General features: G+C 29.6%; 1 protein-coding gene across 3 annotated transcripts in view; it reads left to right on the forward strand.

Annotated features, from left to right (window-relative positions):
* The window catches only part of LOC136982160 (ATP-dependent RNA helicase DDX3Y-like), a 114,006-nt gene that overhangs the window by 89,382 nt on the left and 4,898 nt on the right, over positions 1 to 19,726 (forward strand). For 2 of the 3 annotated variants that reach the window (XM_067278586.1, XM_067278588.1), the window contains 6 exons: positions 5,582 to 5,638; positions 8,112 to 8,371; positions 8,452 to 8,596; positions 10,123 to 10,288; positions 10,378 to 10,580; positions 18,351 to 18,468. In XM_067278586.1, the coding sequence (XP_067134687.1) occupies positions 5,582 to 5,638; positions 8,112 to 8,371; positions 8,452 to 8,596; positions 10,123 to 10,288; positions 10,378 to 10,580; positions 18,351 to 18,468 (949 nt within the window). The remainder of the gene's footprint in view (positions 1 to 5,581; positions 5,639 to 8,111; positions 8,372 to 8,451; positions 8,597 to 10,122; positions 10,289 to 10,377; positions 10,581 to 18,350; positions 18,469 to 19,726) is intronic. The other variant, XM_067278587.1, reaches the window with a different exon arrangement.

Consider the following 19,726-nt stretch of genomic DNA (forward strand, 5'->3'; position numbering starts at 1 on the left):
AATCTTTGTTTTATTACAGTCATTTATTTTGAAAGGTTGGTTGCTAGGCAGGATGATGGTTAATTAAAAATTGTCCAAAAAATGAAAGAAAGTAGCTTATAACAAGAAATTGATTTGGCATTTTGTAATGCTTTTTAGTACTTGATTTCAAGAAGAAAAAATCTTTCTAGGAAGTATGTTCTGCACTTTTAATATAATATGCTATGATAGTCTCATTTAAAACTTGCAAGTGCTGAATTCTCTGTTGAAAGCAAATTGTTAAAGGTATTGTCAAATTTTTCTCTTGCATGATTGAGTTTTCTATGTTGTAACAGCTTTCTTGGTTTCTTTATATAATTGTTTGCACTTTGTGTGTGTGCATTTCTTCATCGCTTGTCATCTGCACAGTTTTGTCAGGCTTTAATTTTGAAAAAAAAAACTTTTTTGCATTCACTAAGTATCAACTTATCTGGATCTAGTTGCTGTGTGGAAATGATGTGTTTGAGGATTTTCAAGGCATTTGCTCAATATCTGGGTATTTGTGATAGTCTTGAAAAAATTGTATTCATTTTGTATTAGGCTGGTGAATAGCTAGCAGTTTTTGATAATATCCTGTGTCACTGCCCATGTGAGTTTAATAGAACAAAGTGCAAATTTTAAGGCAAACTTTTTTGGAATTTCATCATTAAGACATTTGATGATTTTTTCATACTAAGTGATGTTGATAAATTGACTTAAACTTTTTAATTATACCAGTGTCTAGTTGCTGTAAAAAGCTGATGTAACTTATAGGAAAGGTATCTGCTTTGCTCAGATTTGTCTTTATGGTGTAGAGCAGAGGTTTTCAAACTTTTTCGATCCACCGCCCCCTTTGTTCCGTAAAGTTATACCCAACGCCCCCAACCCATCAGTGACCCCAACTTTTGCCTTTGGTCACCGTTCAGTACACTGATTCCAGCGCTCCCCTAAATTTACTCATCGCCCACAAGGGGGCAATATCCCCCACTTTGAAAACCCCTGGTGTAGAGCAATGATTCCCAACCTGGGGTACGCGTACCCCTGGCGGTACGCAATAGGTTGTTTATGGATACAGAAAAATAGTTAGTTATTATGGCAGATAAAATTATATATTATGTATAACAAATTAATAGTATAAAAAAATTATTAGGTAAAAAATGTTTCTTGCAACAATCACAAACTTTATTATACATTTCAAAATTCAAAAATAGAAATGAAAAGTTATGCTGCCGATTGTACAATGCAACAGATCAATAAATGTTGCACATTCGGTCAGTGGTAGTGGGGATACCATTATGTGTGACAGTTTATGCCACGGACTTTTGATGGTTGGGTGTATTACCATTATTATTATTATCTCTCAACAATATCTCCACATGTTGTTTGAAAAAGTATTTATTGTTAGCAAGGAAAAGGACATAGCTAGCTAGTTTCTCCAGATTTTCTCAACAAGTGGTAATTTTTTTTATTATTTATTCAGTATTTTTATTAATTTTTTATTGACAAGACTGTTTATAAAGTCGTACTGCCTTCTGTGTTATGAACTTAGAGGTATGATGGAGTACATGTCAGTACAGTAGAGCAGGGATGGGCAACCCGCGGCCCGAGGGCCGCATGTGACCCACAGAAATATTTTTTGCAGCCCGCATGGCATAAAATATGAATAAATATATCAATTTCCCACCTTAATGAGATATTCACCAAAAATTCAAACGTTATTTTCTACAACTTATATTTGTGAATAGTTTTTCGCAATGAATTTAGTAAAAATATAAACAAGAAACCGACTAACAGACACATGGAAACTAATTTAAAAGTAGCGGTGACTAATATTTGGTTAAATATTTCCAATATATTACGTTTAGATCAGTGCCAGAAGCTATATTAAGTATACCTATGCTAATTTATAATTATATATGAATAAAGAATTGTGATTTACCGACAGTTTCCCCCTCTTTTCTCTTGTGTGCAGCCCACATCAGTTCAAAAGTTTTTAAATGCAGCCCTTACTTAGAAAAAGGTTGCCCATCCCTGCAGTAGAGCATCGATTATCCAACTCAGTTGGGGACTGAGGTTGGTCAGATAACTGAAAAAACGGATAACCAAAAAGTATGAAAAAATACATTATTAGTATAGTGTATTAGTATATTAGTATATCCCATGTAATAAGCATATTAGTATATTGCTGTTAACCTACTTCGCGTTGAATTTTCATCAATGTTAAGCCTAACAATTTTTTTTTAAAATAATAATCATCGTTAAATTATTTCTTTCTTTTGTACAAAATAAATACAGAAATAAAGAAAATATAGAACATTAAGCCTGGTTTAAATCCTGGCCTTCCTATCATGGTCGAGCCAGTGTTTCCAGCTAAAACACGCAAAAATTTAACAAAAATAATATTAAAGTAGCCAAGACATAGCCAAATATTGTAGCGCCACATCACTAGCGGACATTTGAATTTGCCGACTAGAATGCAGTCGGTTAACCGATGTGATGGTTGATCGGGGAGTCAGATAATCGATGCTCTACTGTACTTGCAATTTGGCACAGAGTATTAGGTGCCCAAATCATGCGCGCAAAAAAAAAAAAAACACCAGACTTGTAGATACTCGGGACCGAGACTAGCGTCAAAATAAAATTCGAAATGGCAACACTGTCTACAAACAGGCAGTGCAAGATTTGCACATGCGTTGCTCGTTGGGAAGTTAGAAATGCCATGGCGGTACGCTAATGAAAAAAAGGTGGGTACCGCTGGTGTAGAGCAATGTCAATCGATAATATTGCTCTGAATTTTTCTTCTTTCACATCTTGAAATTTTATAGAAAATGCTGAAAATTATTGTGGTCATCTAATCAGTTTTTTAAATTATGCTTATAAAATGACAAAGTAATGGAAAAAATTTTTGAAGCATTATGGTTTTGTGCCTGTCTGATAATGTTAAACTCCTATTTTTCACTCCCATTGGCATTGTAACAAAAGACAGTTTTAACACAATCTTTAATTTTTTGCAACATTTTACTGGTGCCCGAGCTACATTTTTGGCTGGTTACATTCTATAGAAGTAAAGAGGTTTTATCTATGTAAAAGACGGCCAGTAATTGAGCAGTAACAAAGCCTGCATTATTGCTCAATTATTTTGGATGATTCATTTTGCTTATTATCTGTAATATCTAAATTCACTTTTGTTATTTAGCTACTTAAATTTGTTACTGTGTATATTTTGATACAATAAGCCATGTTATTTAAAACAATCTACTAACCGTTACTGTAGCTAAAATTTGTTATGTTAGACATCTGATTAAATGTTTTAGTTTATTCTTTAAGAACATCATCAGTTGAAATTTTATTTTTTCATTCACTTCTGCAAACCACATCACATGCATTTTTCATTTTTTCATGCATTTTTTATTCAGCTTTTTTGAATTTTTATTCTTGGCATCCACCATTTAGATTTTTGGCTTAAAATATCTCCACTGTAGTACATCTACACACAGAGATTTACTTCATAGCAATAAAATGTATAGCAAAATTTTTTTGTTACGTTATTGTGGTTATTACTGTGGTTATTACAAAGTGCAAGAAATCATGATTTCTTGCACTTTGTAATAACATGATTTCACATGATTTCTTTGCACTTGTTTAGAAAGAATAGCTCATATTTCTGTTTGCCAGGAGCCTTCTTTAATGATCAGTTTGATAGAAGGGAAGAATAAAGTTGAAGACTATATACACAATGAGAGCTTGATTAATTAATACAAAGTTTTGCAAGTTATGAGTCTCTGCTTATTTTTTCCTCAGACATTATTCATGGTGGTTTGATAGACAAATTTCTTATGGAAAAAGCCATTTGTATTCTAAAAATTGTTGGTGGATGGAAGTATCCATGATGATTATCAAAACAGTTCACTATGGTCTTGAATATTTTCTAAAAAATGAGGTGATAAATGAGCAGAAGGTTGTAGGCGGGCAGTAAAATAGAAGTTGACTGTATAATTAATAATTTATTAAATTATAACAAATATAAATGTCAGGTGAATTTAAAAGAGAGAAAACAAATTTTGACACTAATTATATTATGGAATTTTACAGGCATTTTCTAAATTTTTTATAATATATATTTTGATAAAATTAGCAATATTGAGTTTTGAATTAGAATTTAAAATGAATAATAAAATAAAATAAAAAAAATGAATTTGGAACTTATTACTTACAATTAAATATTATTCTTTAGTGAAAAGAGAAATTTGAGTCTAATGTTATTCTGGATTTGATTTACTTGGCATTTGCTGTGTTTGTTAATAATGTCATAAATCAAATCTTGAAAGAAATGTTTCACTAGAAACAATGTCTAAATTTTTAAAAGTTTTAAATTAGTTATCTGTAAAAAGTTTAAGAGAAACATCAATAAAACCAAAACTCCAGCATAAATTTGTGAAAAATTTAAATGAAAAATGTAAAAAAAAAAAAAAAATTCAATAGCTTATCAGGAGCTATCATCATGAGGTTAAAAGCCATGTTTGAAAATAGAACAAAAATTCAAATGTGAATTTGTAAATATTGTGAAGGTATTATCTGATTGGTCATTGATGTAATGATTGTGGTGTTTCCACTAGTTTCTGTGGGAAAATTATAAAAGGACCTTAAATAAGGATGCATGCATAATGGAGGGTGGTGTTATCCTTGAAAATGATGGCAACATTTTTCTTACAAGGTCTGTATATCTCCAATAACTCTAGGTGTTTGAGTGCTGGTGATTTCCAGCCAGAGAGCTCTCAACACTCATGGCCATATTTACTACCAAGGATTGAGATTTAGAGTTCAATTACCATTCACTATACTTTTTGTACATGAATGCTTATTGGTTAATTTCTAACTTCAATTCTTGATCCTTGGTTGTGAACATGGTCATCAAACTTCTAGAGTTTGATGACCATGTTCACAACCAAGTTAACCTGATAATGAAGCTTAAAGTTGTCATAAAGATTTGTTTGTTTTTTTTCATTAAATTTCTCATAAATTTTTGCTGGCGTTTTGGTATTGGTGTTTCTATATTATTATTCGATTTTTGAATTGGTTATATTATATAAAATTTACTGTAGTTATCACTAACAAAAGTTTTAAATTAAAACTAAAAATTAAAAAAAAGATTGAAAATAGAAATATTTAAACCTGGGATGGGATTTTAACAAAAATAAAAAAATATATATTTCAATGCATTTAAAATCTTTGACAACTAATAGTTGTTTTGACTAGTATCAAACATTTAAGAAGTCAGAAATTATTTTAAAAAACCGAGTATATGTATACTGTTTTAAGATGAATCCAATTAACTCGTAATCATTAATCTATAATCTGCAAATTAAATCATTGAGATTGACAAGTTTAATTATTACTCAAGTTTAAGAGTTTAATCTAGTATTGACATGTGATGAATACTGATTTTAACTTTGAATATTTAGTCTTTAGTAAATTTATGAAACAATGACACACTAAATGTTATTCTTTTATAGTTTAACTATTTTATTTTTTAATAATTATGTAAAAAAAATCAGATGTACAGATACTATTGTTTTAAATATAGGAGGGTGATCAAGTTTCAACATTTTCAATTGAAAATAGACAAGCAGGAGTCAATAGGGTAAATATATTTGTCTAATTATAATTATTTTAAATTATATAATTTAATATTAATTTGTTCCAGTGTATATTTATATAATTCTATTAACTGCTATTAAATTCTGTTATATCTGAAGTGGTAATTTACAGTAATTTATATTTTATTTTATTAACATGAAAGTCTGTATATTTTTTGTAATCAAAACACAAATAATAATATATGTCTGAATTTCTGAATAATGATAGAAATAATATTATTTATAAATATTATAATAGTAAATTTATAATAGATCAATGATTTGGTATGAATAAATATGATCTTCAAAATTTGTCAAAACCAATAAATAAATTTAAAACAGTACATTACAAAACCAATGATATACTTTTTAATAAGTTTTATTTTATAATAAATGGTCAATAAAATAAAATTTTTAAATTACTTTTGCATTTTCAAACATGACAGCTTGTTTGGTAAGTAGAATCTGCAAGAAAAAGATCTATTGTTTCAATGTTACAAATGTTATTGTGAAATTTAATAATTTTCAACTGTTTACTGTCATTATAGTAAGGAAAAGTGAATGCATTTTTTTTTATAATAATCATTGCTATGAGTAAGCTCAATCAACAGCCAAAAATTATTTTTCAAAGTCTTAAATTTCGAGATAAAGGTTGCACTTTTGAACCAACAGGTTTTTTTTCTTTACTTTTTTACTGGAGATAATGTTTACTAATAAATCATAGATATAGAGAGAAATTTTTCATATACTATTACCTATTTAATAGTCTCTATAAAAAAAATATAACGGGAAAAGTGAAAATATTAATAAAATAAAAGTTACAGAAAAATAATAAACAAGAAATATTATATAAAATAAAAGTAAAATTATATGTTAAAAAAGCTTACATTTATTTGAGTACTCATATAAATAACACTTAAATGAACAGTGCTGCTTTATTTCATTTTATTATTATTTTCATTTTTGTGCTTTCCCATTCATTCATTTTTATTTATTGTTATGGTGGACTTTCACAGTCTACCAGATGTAAAGAAACAGTGTTGTTTGAATATTTTTACAGGGGGTGCTCAAAAAGTATCAGACCTTTATTTTTCCCATGTAAACCAATGATGCACAGGAGGCCTCCTTCGGCGGAGATGTGGAGGGGACAGTCATGTGCAGTCCCGAATTTTTCCCTGCCTGCATGAAGCATCAGTCGCTGGCAGTCGGCCTATGAGTGAGGATGTATAGTGAGCACTCATCGGATTCCATTAAGTTGGAAAATGACTGAACAACGTGAGCAGCAATATTGCATGAAATTTTGCTAAGAGCTTGGTGATACCCAAGCAAAAACCATTCGCAAGATTCAACAAGCTTTTGGGTATGATGCCATGAGCAACACACAGATAAAGGAATGGTACAACCGCTTCAAAGATGGCCGCACATCAGTGGACAGCGAACTGCGTTCATGCAGACCCTCAACAAGCCGAAATGAGACTGTCATTGAGCAAGTGCAGACTTTGGTCGTGGTGAACCGTCATATCACAGTCAGAGAACTTGTGAACAAGACAGGAGTAAGCCTGAACACGGTTCACTGTCCACTAATGTGCAGCCATCTTTGAAGCGATTGTACCACTCCTTTATCTGTGTGTTGCTCATGGCATCACATCCAAAAGCTTGTTGAATCTTGCAAATGGTTTCCACTTGGGTATAGCCAAGCTTTTGGCCAAATTTGATGCAATATCGCTGCTCATGTTGTTCATTTTCCAAAATACTGAATCCGACGAGCACTCACTATATGTCCTCACTCATAGACCGACTGCCAGTGACTGATGCTTCCTGCGGGCGGGAAAAAAAATTTGGGACTGCGCATGACTGTCCCCTCCACATCTCCACCGAAGCAGGCCTCCCGTGCGTCATTGGTTTATGTGGGAAAAATAAAGGTCTGATACTTTTTGAACTTCCCTCACATTCCTTGAACTTTGGATATGCAAAGGTATTTTAGTAGAATATAGACCATTTACTATAATTCAGAAAGGTTTTTATTTTTTCTTTTGACATGGAAACATAAACATATGTTATTGACTCTGCTCCTATTCCATAATTCAAAGTTAGGTTTCAAAATAGACAAACCTTTACATTTTGCAATAATTTTGGTTATCATCTTATAAGCTTTTTTAGAAGAAAATATAATTGTTATTACTTTGGGAAATGTAAGAGAAGTAATTTAATTATTTTGAGGAGTGTAATAAATGTAATGGAAGAAGAAAATGTTTTGGAATTTTGATAATATCTCTACTTAGAGAGTATATCTATTACATACATGTTTTGGAATATTTTTTGATGCTTATAAAAAGTATTTTTTACAAATTAAAACAATATAGTATTTTCATACAAAATTTTTCTGATTATAAAGTAAAAATGATGATGATATAATCTGCTATAGTAATTTGATATAGCAATTTTAATATTTTTTTTCCTGTATTTTAATTTTTTTAGCCACCACGATACAATTCTCGAGTGAAACAATATCCTCTTGCCTTGATTCTTTCACCAACAAGAGAATTAGCATCCCAGATTTATGAAGAAGCTTGCAAATTTTCATATCGTTCTCGTGTTCGACCTTGTGTTGTTTATGGTGGTGCTGATCCAGTTCAGCAGATGAAAGATTTAGATCGTGGATGTCATCTCTTGGTAGCCACTCCTGGAAGGCTTGTTGATATGATGGAAAGAGGAAAAGTCAGTTTAGAGTTAGTGAAGTAAGTAAAATTTTTTTAATAAATATATTAACTATTTTATTTTAATAAATTAATATATAAAATTAATTTGTGAATATTAGGTACCTTGTCTTAGATGAAGCTGACCGAATGCTTGATATGGGTTTTGAACCTCAAATTCGTCGGATTGTTCTAGAGGATAATATGCCACTTGTTGGAAATAGACAAACACTTATGTTTTCTGCAACATTTCCAAAAAAAGTACAAGTGAGTATGATAGCCAAAAACAAATAAATTATTATTAGTTAATGTTTCCAAGTATTAAAAAATAGTTCAGTTATCAAAATAAGTAAAAGTTTTCTTTTATTTATTTTGATAACTGAACTATTTTTTAATACTTTGTTTCAGTAAATTAAAATTTTACATGACGAGTGAGCCAGAAAAAAATTATGTCAGTTATCAAAATAAGTAAAAGTTTTCTTTTATTTATTTTGATAACTGAACTATTTTTTAATACTTTGTTTCAGTAAATTAAAATTTTACATGACGAGTGAGCCAGAAAAAAATTATGTCAGTTATCAAAATAAGTAAAAGAAAACTGACAATTTTTTTCTGGCTTACTTGTCATGTAAAATTTTAATTTACCAAAACAAAGTTTGCTTTCACTGGAAAATGTCAGGAAATTTTGTGGTAGTTTCAGGGAAACTCATATTTTGTGTAAAGTCCAGGAAATTCATTGATGAATTTTTTCAAAAATTTACATACATTAAATTGATAGTTTTTGAATAAAGGAATTTTTAAAAGCTAAAAATGTTTTAAAATTATTTTGCATTTTTCAGTTGGTCTGTATATTGTGCAATTATAACATTGCTGTTTTATGTAAGTGTGGAATATAAAACAAAACCGAATTAATTCAATAGCCATATATAATTTTAACAAAAAAATTATATATGGCTATTTTTGAAAACTAATTTAAAGCAAGCTTGCCTAAACTTCTCGAATATATTAATATTAGATAGTCTGGGATGCCCCTAGTGGGCATTACAGCAGCAGTGGTGTCATTCCATGGTATAAATAATAAATTCCTATTACAAATAAAAATAATAATATACTAAATTATACTGTTGATTTAAATAATAGCTGAAAATTATTGCTAGGGACACCCCTAGCAATGAGTTCTAGGCCTTCTGTGACAGATTACAGATATACAAACAGTGGGATCAATGGCTTATATAAGTAGATGTTGAAATTATTAGAGATGTTATCCATCAGTTTGATACTGATTCAGTTCTTGCTTATATCCATACTCCACAGGTTGGTAATACTACTGTTGGTAATAAATGAAAGCCTAAAAGCCTATTGGTTTAGAAAATATTGACTTCATTCACTAACAGTTTAAATTCAAATATAAAAAAATAAAAGTTTACAAATCAATTTAATGGTGATTTTGGTAAGCAGAAATATATAAAATATTAAATAAACTATGGTTGATTTTTATTCACTAAATACAAAGAAATAACCAAAAGAAAATTTAAAGGAACAATTAGATTTGCATAAACATTCTGTCAATGATACTTAGAAATAGCTTTAATAGGAGCATTAGCAGATAATAGCAATAAAATTTGATTCAATTAATTAGGAATTGAGAGAATTGAAGAAACATTATCAACATTTTTTGATGCTTTTGATTAATAATGAAATATATTCATATATTTTAATCATTGTAAAATTAGATTTTGTTTAATTGAAAAATTTAAAAGAAATCAGTTAAAATTGATACTTTGTTATTACAGGAACTTGCAAGAAATTTTCTTGATAATTACATATTTCTTGCGGTTGGCCGTGTTGGCAGCACATCTGAAAATATAACACAAAAAATTGTTTGGGTAGAAGAACATGATAAACGTTCCTTTTTATTAGATTTGCTCAATGCTGCAGGATTAAAAAGTGGCACACCAAGTAAGAAGGATTTAATTATACAATGAAATTATTAAATTTATCCCCTAAGTATTATTTGAAATTTATTTTGTGCATTATTTGTTTACCAGTTTATACTTTGAACTTTCTAGCAAGAGATTCACTTACTCTTACCTTTGTGGAAACAAAGAAAGGTGCTGATGCTCTTGAACACTTCTTACAAAAGGAAGGTTATCCTGTCACCAGTATTCATGGTGATAGATCACAGAGAGAGAGAGAAGAAGCCCTGTGGTCATTTCGTTCGGGTCGTACACCCATTTTAGTTGCAACAGCTGTAAGTTCATAAAATAATAATAAATTAATTCATATATTTTATTTAGTGATGTAAATTAAAATAAAATGTTCATTTAAAGCATATTTTTATTTAATATTTTTACATCAGATTAAAAAAATTATTTATTTTAGTTCATTGATATATTTTCAAATAAATTTGAACAATTTCTTTAGTTAAATTATATTCAGTTATGAATTTATTCCAATGAAATGTTTTTCTTACCAAAGCTTTAAATTGAATATGTAGTGAAATGAAAAACCAAATTTTTGATGTTGCCTAACAAAAGCTGTAATTTCAAGCATGCATTCAAATATTTTTTTTATACATGTCAGTACTCCTTTGACACACGATAAGTAAATACATGCATTTGGTTTCTTACTTAATACTTCAATACTTCAACATTTTGTAGAACACTACAAAATGTTGAAGTATTGGAGTATATACAGTAAGTTGGAATTCTGAAATGATGTTGCATCACAAGCAGCAAATAAACATTAAATTCTTCATAAGACTTGGTAAAAACATTTTATTTTCTTAAAGAAGAATATAGTAATGATATTATTTCACTCACAAATGGTATAAGTGTTTTAAAGGAAACCACAAAAAGAGGATTATTTCTGCTCAGTTAGGCTGGCTTTAGCAAGAAATGAAGAAATAATTACCCAACTTTATGAAGAGATCAAAAGTGGCTGTAGACAATCAATAAATGATTTGGTCAACATTTTGGAAAGTTCGTAAAGTTCTATAAGTGCCATTCTTCATAATAATTTGAAAATTTATTACATTTGTTATATTGCTGTTCTGAGGAAGTTAACAAATGAGTAATGTGAAGAACATGTATGCATCAGTGGAGAACTAATTAACACAGTTAATAAAGCCCAACATAGTCTAAACAGAGTGATTATGACTGATGAAACCTGATGATTCTTGTAGGACCCACAGTACAAAAACACCTCATCAACATAGAAATCAGCTCCTTCCCAAGGCAGAAAAAAAATTTTATTTTAACAGATGAAAAAGAAACATAATGCTTGGGGCATGTTTGATGTGAAAGGCCTGATTGATTATTTTATTCATATCTGAGAAGCAAAAATTATAGCGTAAAGTTAATCCTCTAGAATTGACACTTATGTATGTATATAATATATTACTAGAGATACCAGCTTTAGATAGTATAGATTTTCTGTAGTTTCTACAGGAAGCCATGGATAACTATCTAAAAATTACAGAACTATTTTTTAACACTCTAAATGAACACTCTAATGCAATGGTTCCCAAAGTGGATGCTACTGCCCCTCTGTGGATAGTGAGTAAATCTGGGGAGGGCAAAAAAGCAAGTGGGCAGCAGGGAGGTGCTGGAGGCAGGGTACAGTTAACAGTTAGGTAAAGGTTTGGTTCACTGACAATTTTTTGTCTGTTAAAACAGGTAAGAAGAAACATGTTTAATGGTTTCAGATGATGAGAACAATATATGGTAAAGACACAAAGTATGAGGTTCATTGAAAAGTTTTCCTAAGAATATTTCCAAGCTTTTCTCACACAAGAGAAAATGGGTTAGGGACATTCAGTATAAGTTTTTGGAACCAAGGGACAATGGCTCAAAAAAGTTTAGGAATCACTGCTCTAATAACAATAAATGGTAACAAGATGTCTAAACATGTTAACTCTTGCTGAGTTCTTAAATGTAACATTTTGATAATTCTCTATGCCATCAGTGTGATACTTACAATGAGAAAGTTTGAATTAGTGTAAGAAGATATATTTTCTTTAGAAATGTGTGTGCGCCAAGTTATGTCTGTTGTTATATGTTAGGATACAAGATCCTAACAAGCCATCAAAGACTATATGAATTGGACAGAACATTTCTATAAGCTCATATATTTGGTGACTGATGTGAACAAAATGTTGATTTTAGAAATGCATGCAGGTGCTTACTACTGACATAACATTGGGTTAAGGAATGACAGAATTTGATTTGATAGACTACTAGTTTGTCAATGTTAACTTTATATATGTAAATTGCTAGTATCAACTATCAAATCAATCAGTGTATTCATAGTAATGACATGGATGCTCAGACATTGGAAACTTTCAATTTACAAGCAGCTAACTAAGGGTCTGTCTGAAAATTGTTCTATGCATGACTGAGATGCATAGTTAGGCTCAAATCAGTCCAAAATGACTGGCACTTGTTTATAAAAATGACATATGCTTTTCTGATGTTACAATAGAATACTCTGGAAAAGCGAAAATTGAAAAGACCAAGTAGTGTATGCATGGCATAGACAAAATGGAAGATTTCAATAATTATATGAATTTTATTCTATCAAAAGAGATACATCCATTTAAATTTGTTTTAATAAAATCTGTTATTTAATAACTGATGAATAAATATTCTAAGCTTTAAGAAGAATCTTACAAGGGGACCTTACGGTTTCGGAAATTCAGTTCCGGATGAGACTTCGCAGGTTAGTAGTATACCTCAAGGGTGTCCACCCAGAAAAATTTTAAAGCACACTAGCCAGAAGATTCCGAATAAAAAGGCTGTAAAGTTTTAAGCGCAACTCATATACTGATTGATTCTACAGCATGGCAACGTAGCGAAATTGGCTGAGTCTGTAGCTAACTTTCTTGCCATGCGGGTGAACCGGGTTCGATCCTACTGCTGCCTTTTTTTTTAATTGTTTTAAAAATTATAATTTTTAAATAAAGCCAATGATCCAAAAATATTATTAATTAAATTATAAATAATTCTACTTTATTTATGAAATGACTGTTACAGCTAATTAAAATGTGAATTAAAGATAATATTTTATTTTTAAAAAGTTACATACAAAGTTTCAAATGCATTTTTAATGGAGGTAAATTAAAACTTTAATTACCACTATAACAAATTTTTGGGTAGGGTTTTATTTATATAAAAATTTTTACAATATTATCTTTATTTGTCAATTTTTTATTTTACATACAATCACCAGAATGATAATTATCATAAAAACATTGAAAACAAAAACTATTTTGACATCTTGCACAATTTATGAAGGACGATTGTTTACACGAACAACCTTTTTTTAAAAGATCTATTGGAAAACATACTTCGTTTACATTCATAAAAATTTCTCTTTCATCAGAAAGCCTGGAAGCCTACCAGGCATACCGGATCATTTCATTAAAAATTGGCGATGACAGTTGATGATGCACTATTGATTGTATTTTTATATAGTCTTCACAGGAGTTTATTTCTCTATTATTTTCAATCAGATATGCGCAATTTTGTATACATTTTATTAGATTTTTTTACCTATCTATAAAAATATACGTCACAAGGTTAAACAAGAGGAGTACATTTTGGTGGAATCACTTTAACTGTACAAGTCTGTGATTTTTTTTGTCATCCTGAAAGATTTCGTCATATAATTCAGGCTTTGTTTGTTCATCCCAAGAGTCAATAATAGAAACTGTTCTTTTCCCACATAAGACTTTAAACAATGGTTGAGAAAGTCAATATAAAGTCCTGTCGTTAGTTTCCCAGATTTTGAAAACGTTATTACGACATTTTTATATTTTTGTGCATATTCATTTACTGTTTTTTTGAACTCGGGGACCAAAGTTACCAGTTGCTTCTTGTAAACAAACAAATAGGTTTTCCAATAGATCTTTTAAAAAAAGGTTGTTTGTGTAAACAATCGTCCTTCATAAATTGTGCAAGATGTCAAAATAGTTTTTGTTTTCAATGTTTTCATGATAATTATCATTCTGGTGATTGTATATAAAATAAAAAATTGACAAATAAAGACAATATTGTAAAAATTTTTATATAAATAAAACCCTACCCAAAAATTTGTTATAGTGGTAATTAAAGTTTTAATTTACCTCCATTAAAAATGCATTTGAAACTTTGTATGTAACTTTTTAAAAATAAAATATTATCTTTAATTCACATTTTAATTAGCTGTAACAGTCAATTCATAAATAAAGTAGAATTATTTATGATTTAATTAATAATATTTTTAGGTTATTAACTTTATTTTAAAAGTTATAATTTTTAAAACAATTAAAAAAAAAGGTGGCGGTAGGATGGAACCCAGCTCACCCACGTGGCAAGAAAGTTTGCTACAGACTCAGCCATTTCGCTACATTGCCATGCTGTAAAATCGATTGGTATGAGCTGTGCTTAAAACTTTAGAGCCTTTTTTTCGGAATCTTCTGGCTAGTGCGCTTTAAAATTTTTCTGGGTGGACATCCTTGAGGTATACTACTATACTAACCTGTGAAGTCTCATCCCGAACTGAATTTCCGAGACCGTAAAGTCCCCTTGTTAGTTATATGGATTTTTTTTTTTTATTTATATATTTAATTACTTAATATAATTAAATTTATAAAATTAATAAGTTTGTTTTCAAATTACAATGTTATTTTAGAATGAAATTAAACTAGTTTATGAATATCTTAAAATTAGAATGATCAGAAGTGGGATGAATGGGATCACTCCCGTCCACTCTTTCCTTCCCAAACATGTCATCATTTTGCATTATTGATAGCCCACTTCTCAGATTGGCTTCTCTGCATTGCTGTGTAACAAAGTATTTAATTATTCGAAGAGATATAGTATAAAATTTTGGTACATACGGACATTTATGATGGAATTTCCTATTAATAATAACAGTTTTAATGAAATTGGCTTATCATATTTTGTAATCATTTTGAGTTAAGTGTCATTTGGCAAATAGAAACATAATTTTGACATTTTCAAACTGGATTTCTGGATGTGATGCAGCATTGTCAAGAAACAAAATCCACTTTCTATTTTGGCTCATTTTCTTTTTATCTTTTTCTGCACTGTTATAATTTCTTACATTACCCAGGCTTTTCTGTTTGATTTCTATTCGGTTTCAAATTTGTAACATACAATTCTTGGTTTTTTCTAATTACTAGGCTTTTTGTGTTTTTCACTTAAATTTGCACATAGCAGAACTGTTTAGGCAGTTTTTGCTACTTTGTCATCAGAAGATGATTCATCTTTCATCTTTGTTTTTGGGAGAGCAGGAAAAAAAGTGCTGTTTTGTTTTCATTCAAAACACAAGTATTTTCTGAAGAATAACTAGTAATAACAGTAGCAATATAGCAGCACAGTGGAAGGAAGCTTAAGCTTCAACTGTGCTACTATATTATGTGATTCTGTACATGATTCCTCACAAACAGCTTTGAATTTGATGATTTGTCACTTTTGAAACATTTCAAGCCATATATTTGAGGCTGTGAAATTATATCTGTTAATTTTTTCATTAATAGTATTTCTCTTGTTTGTGACATTCAATAATTTTCATTTTTTATTTTAATGTTGATGACTTATGTAGTGCTATATTGACACTTGAAAATTCTCTTTTCAACATAGAGAGATTTTTGCTTCTGCATATTGAATACTTACATCCAGCAGTTTCTGGAACAACGTTTCATCAATAACAAGATGATTATTTGTGTGTTTCCTACTTCCTGACAATCTCATTTCTCTCATATTAATCTCTGTTATTGGTGCTGCACTTAAAAAATAGGGTTTATCAAGGATATGTTGCAAAATTTGAGTCTTGAAAGACATTGCCACATGTGGCAATGCATTTACTCTCACCACATCACAGAGGATTAATTACAGTTAGCTGTTAAAAACACTGGTCATTGCCTTCAGATTTTACTTTCAGAATGGGAACCACATTGAGCAGTATCCTGTGTATTACTAATAAATGTTTTTTCCTTGCAGTGCCAACATTCATAGATGTAAGTTTTGGTACTGAATTTTGTTTGGAAATGTCTTTCTTAGCCTGAAATGTTACCATATCAAATTTGGTGATATTTGGACTGCTGAATATCTCTCTAGACAGCATTGAATAAGGATACTTAATTACAGTCACTTGTTATCTTGTGTAGCTACAGTAAGGTGTTTATGGTCCTTATACCTTTTATACGAGATCAGATGCTAAACAGATGACTACATGGCAACATGCTAAACAGGTGCCATTTTGGCACCTGTTTAGCATGTTGCCATGTAGTCAAAATGGCACCTGTTTAGCATGTTGCCATGTAGTCAAAATGGCACCTGTTTAGATTTGTATTTGTAACCTGTTGTAGATGTGATACTACTAAGTTTCTTTATTTTCCATACTGATAGGAATTATTTACTGGACTTGCTACATCATAAGTGAAGGAATTTCCAACTACTTGTTATATGGTTCATTAGTAGTACTAATTTGTTCATCTCACTACTAACCATTTTGATAAGGTGATGATTAGGAAGAGATCTGTTGTCATGGTCATATATGAATTTGTGTATCATAATAAAATATTTCCAAAAGTTACTAACAACTTTAAGATTTGTATTTGTAACATGTGTTTTAGTAACTTACTTTGTTTTTTAATTATTTTTTTGACTAGCTAGATACTCTTATAACTTTCATCTATTACCCAATTTTCAATTTAGTTGAAACTTTGCATATACATGTATTCCTGGTGAAAATACATTTTTTTTTTTTTTTTTTAGTTTGCAAACAGTTTTAGCAAAAACTTCAAAGAGAATAATATATGTTAGATTAAATGTCAAACCAAGAAGAATTTTGATGATTTAGTGTTCCATATATAAAATTAAAAAGTAAAAAATAAATTTTCTTCAACTTTCATTATATTCTTTGTATTATGTGACCAAAAATAAGTGTGAGCACTCATGTTTAGAAATATTCTTAGTTACACTTTGTCAACTTATATGAGCTTCTCATGAGCATGTTGTTTTTATTTTTGGTTGCATAATACAGTCAAACCTGTTTTCATGCGAGGGGGATAGGGACCGCATAAAAGAAAATGCATAAAAAAATCGCACAAAACTTCACGAGTAGCTATAAAAAATAGTTTTCGCAACACAATTAAAAAAATATTTTTATTATGTGGTGAATAGGGACCACATAAAAAAAGTCTCACGTAGAAAATAACTCGAAACTGTACGAAATAACTAGGAATTGCTTTTTTAACTCCTTGGGCCTTTTTCTGCAACACCTAATGGGGAAAAAATCCTCTAAGAATTTTAATTTTTATATTAATTAATTATTTCTATTTAAATATGAATCTAACATTAAAAAGTTAAAAATAATCGTTAAATAATGATTTTATTTGATAAATATAGCTGCAGGAAGTGTTATTTCATTTAACAAGGCGTGAAATTTCACACCTGCAATCTAAAGCTGGAGGGGAGCTAACTTACCCCATCTGTTCAAATATAACATAATATTTATGGTTTTTATGCTATTAAAATAAGAGGGGACCGAAATAAACGTATGAGAAAAAAATTTTACTGAATAAAAAATGAAAAAACCTGCTGATGTCATAGAAAACAACCAATAGAGTTTTTAAAAATTTTACAGGAGTGAATTATGCTCCAATTTGATTGAAATTTTCATATACCGCACAAAAAAAATCGCACAATACAAATCGCACAGAAAAAGACCGCACAAAAACAGGTTTGACTGTACTAATAATTTTTTTAAAACATGAAAAAAATTTATTGTTCACATTTTAGTGCATTTATATGAATAAAAAGTTTCTTTAAAATTTTTATTTTTTGCTTTTATTATTAATCATTTTAAGTCATTTATATATTTTTCATTCTTTGTTTTACATCGAAATATAAGATGTTTTGTTATACTTGAATATTTATTTTTATTATTCTAGTATTTTTTAAAAGTTATTTGTTAATTTAGTTAGCTTAATTTTATTTCTTTAATTTTTAAGGTTGCAGCAAGAGGATTAGATATTCCAAATGTAAAGCATGTAATCAATTTTGATTTGCCCAGTGATATCGAAGAATATGTGCATCGAATTGGACGTACTGGAAGAGTAGGCAATTTGGGTAAGTAACATTCATAAACTTACAGAAATGTTTAGAATTGATCTAATTATATAATTTTAATGATTTTGTTAAGTTATATTAAGTATATGTAATTCATTTTGTTGTTTTTTATTGTATATATTTTTTATGGTAGAAGCACACAAATATATTTTGTATAATTACAAGAATTATTCAAATACTTTCAGTTGAATAACTCGTAATCGGTAGTTTTAATTTGTCACCATTTGCTGTTAACATGATACATCAAAAACAATGATAGTTTATTTCAAAACAATACTTTTCTGCTAATTACTTTTGTCATTTAAGATGAGAACTCATTTATATTGTCCTGAAAAGAACAACTAGAGTTCACAATAAAAATTATTCTTTTGATGACCATAAAATATGTGAAGCCTGTTTTCATTATCAAGTGAATGAAGCTTATAACATAGTCACTCTTCTAATATGTCACTCCTTTGAAATACACCCTTGGATTACCCAATTATAGCAGTATGGTTACAGTTCTTGGGCAATGTGAGGTGGTTAGTTTTGTTTATTTACAGATAAATTGTAATTAAAGTTCGATTAGCATCATGTTACAAAAAAATGAATGAACTTTTTATAATGAAAATTCAGATTTCAAATCACAGTTTTATAGAATAAATACTTTAGAATTAATATGTCCTATGAAAAATTTTACATATTAAAATAACAACATAAAAATATATGTAGATAGTGGAGGCATACACCACAATCATTAAAAATGAAATGCAAAAATAAAAATCGGGTGTTAAAATGCACAGAAAGATATCAAAAACAGTTCTAATTACTCCAAGTACTTCCCTTTGAGTCAATGCAAACTTCTTTAGAAATACAGAAAATGGAACAAACCTTTTTAAAAAATTTTTAAATTTCAATGGGTGTCTAATTAATCTAAAATTATGAAATTATTAGCATTACTTCATTTTGTCTTTACCTATACTTCTTGAGTCTTCTTTGATTCACAATAACAGTTGATAATCAAAGGCTTCTTTATTTTACTAGATAGTGTCAACTTATACTCTCGTTCCAGAAACAATTCTATGTATTGTGTGCATACTTTGTCTTTAAAGGATTTAGTGACTGAAACATTGAATACCTATAACTGGGAGGTCATGCCTTTAGGTATAATAACTATGCCAGTGTTCATTTCTTGTATCCTATTCTTCACTCTATGAATGAAGTGTCTTTGAAAACTATCCAGTGTACTGTACCTGGATGATGATGATGGACTGAATTC

This window comes from Centruroides vittatus, unplaced genomic scaffold (genome assembly GCF_030686945.1).
Source record: "Centruroides vittatus isolate TY-2023 unplaced genomic scaffold, ASM3068694v2 contig_815, whole genome shotgun sequence".
Taxonomy (NCBI): Eukaryota; Metazoa; Arthropoda; class Arachnida; order Scorpiones; family Buthidae; genus Centruroides; species Centruroides vittatus.